The following is an 8,927-nucleotide window of genomic DNA, read 5'->3' as shown; positions in this document are numbered from 1 at the left end:
ACAGAGATCCGCCTGCCTCTGCCTCCCGAGTGCTGGGATTAAAGGCGTGCGCCACCACCGCCCGGCCAAAGGTAATTATTATGAAGTTAAGATAGGATCAGGCTTAAAGCATTGTTTTTGTTAAATATGCTAATTCTAATTCATAACATTGAGTTTTTCCTAATCTAGGAAATATAATTGGATTTTTTTCTTTCCTTTAGATTCTCTCCAGTCTGAACCATCATTGTTTTTTAATGTGTTTGAGTGTTTACTCACATATATGTATGTGTGTATGCCACATGTGTGCCTATGCCTACACAGGCCAGAAGAGAGTGTCATTTAGCTTAAATTGCATACTTTTGTGAGCTGTCATGTGGATGTTGGGAATTGAATCTAGGTCCTCTGCAAGAGCAGCCAGTGCTCTTAACTACTAACCATCTCTCCAGGGTCACCTGTAATCCTAACAGAAGTCTAACTTTTTCTCAGTAATTGGGGCTTTCTTTTCACTGGAGTTTCGTCACTAAACTTTCCTTGTTTTCACCCAGGTCTTTTAATTTATTGTTTTTGTTTTGCTGTTATAAGTCTCCTTTAGGTCCTGCTGCATTGGATGCATTGCATGACATACTTGCACCAAGATTCTCTCAACTTTGCCTGAAGTACCTGTTGATGATTATTTGAAACATTGATCTCTTCATATAAGTTTGTTTTGCCTGTTTTCTCACACTGTGTTGATGGTGCTTGGCTCAGGGCCTAGACTTCACTGACTTGTGCACTCGAGGCAGGGCTGGCTCAGTCTGGGCTCAGGGAACATCTCATTGAGTGTGCTGTGGTTTCTCTTATCTCACTCTTCACTCTGGACTCTGCCATAACTTTTGTTAGACTCTTTAGTGTATCTTCTACCTTTACCTGATGTGGGATGTTAGAGTTTACCACTAGAACCATGTCACTGCTCTAGAAGTGGTGGGGCCTGAGAGAATTGAGCCAATAAATGAGGCAGACAAAAATCTCATGCAATAGTCAGCTTTATTCAGAACCTCAGATGATTTATACTCTGAGTGTTAGGAAAGGTCACAGAGTAAAGTTCTCATGAGTTTAAGCTATATACAATCACAAGGACAAGCTGCACATGGCAAAAACATATTTTTCCATAGAGGCATATAAAGAAAAATTTAAACATTTAATTGATTAGCAATAATAGTGAGCAATAATGAGGTAAACTAAGGTAAACTCACTCCTATATACTAAACCTTGGAAGAGCATGAAAATACATTCCTAGAACAGTTCCATGTTTTGAAGAGACTAAGGTCACAAGACTTGTCTTGTTTTCTGGGAGTGTTCTCACAAGCACTCAGAATTCTCATGCAACTCAATTCCTGGACTGTGTTCTGACAGATCTGTTTCTCCATCCTCATCTTCTCCCTTGCTGAGCTCTCTCCTTTTTGTGGCTAGCTCAGCTCTATGTCAAGTGACTCTTAACGTTAATGTTTCTGGTATGTCCTTTTTGGAAGCTGTGATTCAAGTGTTCCTGGATAGTGCATACTTAACAGATTAGATGGAACATATTTCATAAGCCCTTTGAATCCCTAATCCCATTCTTGTCCCTGTCAGTTATTGTTTCTACTACCTGGGAATTATCCACAGTAATAGAACTAGTTGAGAGTTTATTTAGTGCTGAATATTACCCAGAGTATTGTCAAGAATTGAACTCTGAGTGGAACTTAGTGTTAGAACACTTAGCTTAGGTGTAGGTTCTTCTTACTGAGCTATAATAGTGGATTTACACATTCTCTTCCAAGGCACTCTCAAAGCAACAGACCTCTGTGGACACTAGGCCCTTGCTTGACTTGAGATTTAGCATTTGAATCTCTGTCCCTACTCCCTAATGAGACAGCTATCTGTGATGTGAGACTAGTCTTCATAACAGGCTAACTGAGGCATTCGCTGGATGGCTAGACAGATGGTTGAATATGTGGTTAATTTTCTTTTTTCCCCAAGACAGGGTTTCTCAGTGGTTTTGGAGCCTGTCCTGGAACTAGCTCTTGTAGACCAGGCTGGTCTCGAACTCACAGAGATCCGCCTGCCTCTTCCTCCCAAGTGCTGGGATTAAAGGCGTGCGCCACCACCGCCCGGCTGTGGTTAATTTTCTAAGTAACTGCTATAGGAGGTTCTTCTGTCTATGTGTTGCTTTCATTGGTTGAATAAAGGTACTGCCTTGGCCCTTTGATAGGGCAGCCCTCAGGTAGGCAGGGAAGACAGAACAGAATTCTGGGAGGAAGAGGAACAGAGTCAGACAGATGCCATGCTTCTCCTGCCCAAGACAGACATTGGTTAGACTCATGCCATTAAGCCACGACCTCAAGGTAACACATAGATGAATAGAAATGGGTTAATCAAGATGTGAGAGTTAGCCAATAATAGTCTAGAGCTAATGGGCCAGGCAATAATTTAATTAATACGATCTCTGTGTGATTATTTCAAGCATAAGCTAGCTGAGTGGCTGTGACAACAAGCAGCCCTCCAGCCTGGGTGTAAGCCAGTTGGGCGGTGGGATGCAGCCTGCCGCTCCATCTACAACAAGTAACTGGGGAGTTAACACCCACAATTTGTTAGTCAAGAAAATTGCATCACATATTTCTTATATATTCTACTTTTGTTTCCTTTTACTTACAAAGTTATAAGTTTGTTGTTGAGATTTGGCTTTGGTGTAGATTTTCATTAGATCCTTAGTATAACAATGATTGTAATTGGTAGCCAATCAGTGTATGAATATGAATATATTCGAAGAAAGTTTTTTGTTGTTGTTGGTTGATTGGTGTTTTGAGACAGAGACTCTCTGTGTAGTCCTTGCTGTCCTGGAACTTGTCACGTAGACCATGCTAACTCCAACTCAGTTTCAACTTTTCTGCCTGAGCTTTTCAACTGAGATCTGCTTGCCTCTGCCTCCCAAGGGCTGGGATTAAAGGTGTGCCATCACTGCCCAATTCAAGTTACAATTTCTTAAATATATTTATATACACACACACCAAATAGCTTTTTATATAATTGGTAAATATATATGTGTGTGTGTATATATACACACACACACACACATATACATTTTGAAATACAGAAGTGAAATCCCCCCATTAATAACTTTTTTTTTTGTCTTTTTGTTTTGCCTGTAATCTGAGCTCTTCAGAGGCTGAAGCAGGCAGAAGTTGAGTTCAAGGCTTTCCTGACCAGCTTGGGCTACATAGTAAGATTTTTGTCTTTTACTTAGATGCAGTTTTTCTCATCATTATGGTCATCTGGAATTTAGTACTTCACTAAAGGACATGCATCTTCTGAGTACTGACATGCCTAGTCCATTTTGTGTTTTACCTAAAACAAAACTGAGGATTTTTAGAGTGAAAAGTTCTTAGTTTTGGAGACTGAGTAGATTCTCTGTGTAGCCCAGGCTGTCCTAGAACTATCTGTGTAGCTCAGGCTGGCCTTAAACTCACAGAGATCTGCCTGCTTCTGCTCCCGGTGCAGGGATTAAAGGTGTGGGTCATCACTGCTTGAAGCCAGCTCATTTATTGGTCTTTGACGAGTGCCTTCTAGCTGTGTCATAACAGAGTAAATTACATCTTGTCACACAAGTGTGTGAGAGAGATCACATGACAAGAGAAAGCAAGAAGGGACCATGCTCACTCTTTTACAACATCTACTCTTGTAAGAGCTCACTTACTAATGTGAGCTCTAACTCGTGTGTGAGACCAGCATTAATCTTCAGGTAATTCCACTAATTGGCACCTGAACTCCTTCCTAATGGTCTTACCACCTTTCAGTGTGACACACTGAGAAACCAAGGTTCCAGCACATGAACCTCTTGGGGACAAATCATAGGAGTATAAAGTGATATAAAATAGAAAATTCATTCATTCATGTAGTATTACCTTCAGCTGCATGGGAAAGGTCTTTGAGCTTTAGGGAGCTATATATCTTTAATACTATATGCTTATAGTATCTATAATGCTTTATAATCTATATATCTATAATCTATAATACTAGATGCTTATGTTCTCAAAATTCTGATTATAATTTGAAAGCTCAGTTTTTATTTTGGCCACAATTATTGCATAAGTAACAGGGCTCCCTTTGTTTGTGTTCAAGAAAATGTTCAGTAGACAAATGAATAAATAAATGCTCAGTTTGTCATTTACTCTTTTCAGTAGATACGGTGTTTGTGGAAGCATGGTGAGCTCGGTTTGCCACTGCAGCTGTATATAAATACTTCCCCCTTGGGATTCTCATATACTCTGACCATCATTAGAGGTGCTTTTATACTTATTTGATAATCTAGAATGTGAAATATTAAAAAGTTACAAACTTAAAGGGTCAGCATTTTGTTAAATATTTTTTTTGCTGCTGTTAGCAAAGGTCAGTATTTAATTAAATTATTGCCAGGTCTGGTGGCATATGCTTGTAATCTTGTTGATTTTGGAAGCTAAAGTGGGAGGATCCTGAGTCCAAGGAACTAGCAAGACTCAGTCTCAAAAATAATTTTTTAAAATGCTGGTTTAAGTCTCTTGTGAAGATAATCTGGCTTAAAAAAGTTCCATAGCCTTCTAGTGCAGTTGAAATTTCTCTGCTGAGTCTTGATAGACTTGACAGTTTGATCACTGTTGCTTTGCAAATTGGTACAAATGTTGAGGACAGCACAAGATGAGCTAGTGCAGTGGTTCTCAACCTGTGGGTCACAACCCCTCTGGGATTTTGATGGCCCTTTCACGGAGGTGGCTGAATACCATCTACATATCAGATATTTACATTATGATTCATAACCATAGCAAAATTAAAGTTATGAACTAGCAATGAAAATAACTATGGTTGGGGGGTCACCAAAACATGAGGCACAGCATCAAAGGACTGTAGCATTAGGAAGGTTGAGAGCACTGTTCTAGGAATTTGTAGCAAGTAGAAAAGTTGAAGGCTGAAAAATCAGCTATGCCTTGCTCAGTGAGTGACTAACCATCAGAGACAAGAGCTTTTTAAAGGCCTTTGTTGCTTTGTGTTATTCTTTAATAACAAATATTCTTTAATAATGATGGAAAAAATAAAAAACCTACAAACTGATTCCACTAATTTTCCTGGGCCTTTTGAGTTTCTTTTTTGAGAAAGCTTACATACACCAAGTCATCAATAGGGGAAAGACCCACACTGAGGGCCCAGAGTTTTAGAGAGGATAGTGCGGTGCTGTTGACAAGTTTAACATGATAGTGTGTGGCGGGTGACTCCTGTTGCTTGTCTTCTGAAGTTCATATCCATTTACTACTCAGATGCTAGCAGTCTCTACAAGTGGCTTCATCAGATAGTGGCAAATGTGAACCTACCCTTTAGTTTCGGCTCCAGCACTTATTTGTTGCAACTTTTATTTGCTATTTTTAAAAGTATGCATATCCATTTTGTCATTGTTGTTTTACAGATTGTGAGAGTCTAAGACCTTCAGACATGAATAACCTGATGGCTCCTGAATTAACTGGGAAAACAAACACCCCAAGTGCCAGTTGAAGAGTGCGTCTGTATATGGGAGAGCTTTCTCTACACATACACCTTCATAAGAGGGCAGGCTCATTCTGCACCGTTGAGAGTTTTGCAACTGATGAACATTAATCTTAAGCATCAAATGGAACAACTTCATACTGCTGGACTCTGGAGTCCCTGGAGGACAGTCCATCACTAATGGCAAATTTTCCTAATGGTGTTCATGGGCAAAGCAAGTTTTCAGAAGAAAAAAAAATCCACAGGTTAAGCCTCAAGAATACCCCTCCAGTTTAAAAAGGAATAGATTTTAAAACTCTGGATTGAAATTCAGTAGCTTTTACTGTGCTCGTGGCTCCAGTGAGGGGACGGATCTGAAAAGGAACAGTTTTCTTTGTGTCTTTAGCTGACTATTTGAAAATTTTTATTTATTATCTTTTTCTTTTCTGCATAATTAAGGTATTTTAAAATACTAATTGGAACTGTCAATTACAAAATAAGTATCAAGGAAAAACCTTTCTTGGTTGAGAGGTGTGTGAACAGGCTTGAATGTGAACAAGAAGGTGTCTTTTCAACAAAGCGTAGAGCTGTTCTCAAGAGATGGTACAGCTTGGGGGACTCTGCTGCACACCTGGGTGGCTGTTTTAAAGACTTGCCTATGAGAGGAAGATGATTTAATGGACTTAATTCCAAGATTCTTTTTTTTTCACAAGATAGAAGAATACATGATCTTTAGGAACAAAAACACAGAAAAGCGAGTTAAAGGAAAAACAAACTCCTGCAGTTTCTTTGTCAGCAAGAAGTATGAGTAAGGAAAGCACTTGGTCCAGATTGAAGCTCTAGCCTCTCCCTCTACTGAGGGAAGGGACTTTGCTCTAGTCCCTATGGCACTGAGGGATGCTCCAGTCAATGGGAGAGTCATTCCAGGGAGCCCCATGTTCCTAGGGACACACGGCCAGGAAACTTCTGGTTGTGAACATTGGGCAAAGTGTTTCTCTTCCTAAAATTTGGGCTGCTGTCTGTACACAAGCTCCGGCCTGATTTTGCACATTAGTGTGCCTTCTCCCTCATGCAACCTTTTTCAGCTAGACAACGGAAATTTGTGTAGTTTAGAAAGCGTGCCGGAGGGTGAGTTCAGAAGGAAGATGATCTTGTATGGTCATTGTCTGAATTTGAACTTTTGAATAGAAAATTTCAGCTAGAGGGATTCTTACTGCCTTAAGTTACTTGAAATCTGTGTGTTCACAACCTTTTATCTCTGGAATCACATTACACAAAACTGGAATCTCAGGCTGAGAATAACCAAACAGAGTAAAGACAAAGAGAACTTAGTTTCTGTCACCACACACTAACAGAGCTCTTTCTCCAGAGGATTGGCGTGTTTTTCCCAAGAACTTTGAAATGAAAATGGACCCCATGTGTTTTTAGGTATACTTTTCTTAGCAGACTGATGTTATCTTTTATAGAGGAATTTTTTTCACTATGCATTCGGTGGATTGTTATAAGATACTGACCTTAATTAGACTCTAGAGCAGTTGTAGCTAAAGGAGAAACAAAACCAAACCAAGTCCAGCCACAAAAATAAGCCAATGAAAGAACTTGGCTTTAAATTCTCAATACTTTTTAAGTGAAATAATTTATTGAAAAAAGTATGTATGCAGCAGTGGAACATGGGCCTGTGCTTTGCAGTGACTCCAACATCCTCTGCCTGTCCTGGAAAGGGCGTGTCCCCAAGAGCGAGAAGGAGAAGCCTGTGTGCAGAAGGCGCTACTATGAAGAAGGCTGGTTGGCCACAGGCAATGGGCGTGGTGTGGTAGGGGTGACTTTCACTTCTAGTCACTGTCGCAGAGACCGCAGTACTCCACAGAGGATCAACTTCAACCTGCGAGGCCACAACAGTGAGGTAACGTGGCTTTGTTTCGTTTTTTTCTGTGGTCACTTCTAGTGATCTTTCTGAGTCTCCTCCCTGGCCCCAAACCTTAGTTTAGCTTCTTAGACTTGGTGAAGTCTCTCTCCTATATGCCACCAAGAAAGATAGCTGCTAAGGTGGGCATTGTTCACAGAGTCCTGACCTTCCACAAGGAAGTCACTTGTCTCCTCCTTTTGTCCTTTCCTCCCCACTCCTGAGAGTTGCTGCTGCTTCTTCTGTGAGAGATACAGTTGTTTGGGTTTCTGATTGGGTGGAAGAATCAGACTAGATGATCATAACCAGCCTTTCAGGTTCCTAGTTTCCATGACAGAGAAGGGTGTATTCTATCTTGAGGCTCATTGTGAAAGGAACCACAGTGTTGCTGCTTCTACCTCAGTAACCAATACACTAGCTAACACCCGCTTTGACAAGACTCATTTTTTCACATTGTATAGACTCTATTGTACTGATGTTTATGTGTTCTATATAGTCTGGCCCTCTAAAACCCAAAAGTTTATTCTACTGTTTGTTGAGGAATGCTTAAATGCTAACAACTGTATTTAAAAGAAGGCCATGCATGATTGATAGTTTCTTGCTGTTTATTTGTACAACACCATGATAATATGCTTTATTGTTCATTAGCCTATTTGAGTGTTACAAGAAATCTGTGAAAATTTCAGGTATCTTAAAATTTCATTAGATGATTATGCAAAAGCAATAATATTTTGGGGCTATGCATCTTAATCTATCCAGATTGCTCTAACTAAATACCACAGATTTGGTAGTTTATGAACAGTGGAGACTTCCCACATTTCTGGCGGTCGGCCTGAAATCTGGGTTGCCAACTTGCAGCGTTTGGTGGGGATAATGAGGGTATGTTCTTCTGACTTGTACACTACAGATTCTTTCTTGTTGGAAAAAAGTCAAGAATCCTCTGGAATCTCCTATGAGAGTACCAGTCCCTTTCATGAGGGCTCTGCTCCCATGACTTAATAGCTGTATAAAGGCCTTCCCTTTAGGTTATATTTCAACTTAGGCATTTAGAGAGGAGCTCAGCATTCATACTGTAGCAATATAACTTAGAGTTTCACATGTAAACTCCCACTATATTAGCTATGGGGTATTCCAGCACCTGTTACAGGGACCTGCTGCTGTTCCTTCTCTGCCTTTACGTTCATCTCAGACCATTCTGGGTGTTGTAATAAAATATCTTATACTCGGTAGCTAATTGTAGCACAAATAATAAAAACCCAGAGACAGATACTGGGGTTCAAACTGAAGATCAGAAAAGCAAAGCAGTTAAGCTGCTAGAGAGCCCTTACCTCTATGAAATTTTCAGACTGAAAAGAGAGCAAGTTCCTGTCTCATCTTGGTGTAGTATCCATCAGGACTTTTAGGAGGTGCTTCTGTGTCAGTAAGGCGTGTCCCCACCGAAGGGTAACCTGTGTTTCTCATTATATACTTCTTTTACTCAGTGTAGTAGATTCATCCCTTCATCCCTGTTGTGTACATTGTTAGTCAGCCCTTCCTTCCTTCC

General features: G+C 40.2%; 1 protein-coding gene across 1 annotated transcript in view; it reads left to right on the top strand.

The window, feature by feature from the left end:
• Positions 1-8,927, top strand: part of Tulp4 (tubby like protein 4) — a 183,556-nt gene that overhangs the window by 34,372 nt on the left and 140,257 nt on the right. Inside the window, exon 2 of the mRNA XM_005363396.2 lies at positions 5,426-7,384. Within this exon, the coding sequence (XP_005363453.1) occupies positions 7,133-7,384 (252 nt within the window). The 5' untranslated portion in view covers positions 5,426-7,132. The remainder of the gene's footprint in view (positions 1-5,425; positions 7,385-8,927) is intronic.

Source organism: Microtus ochrogaster, linkage group LG9 (assembly GCF_000317375.1).
Source record: "Microtus ochrogaster isolate Prairie Vole_2 linkage group LG9, MicOch1.0, whole genome shotgun sequence".
Lineage (NCBI taxonomy): Eukaryota > Metazoa > Chordata > Mammalia > Rodentia > Cricetidae > Microtus > Microtus ochrogaster.
The sequence above is the reverse complement of the archived record's forward strand: the minus strand, read 5'-3'. Positions and strand labels throughout refer to the sequence as shown.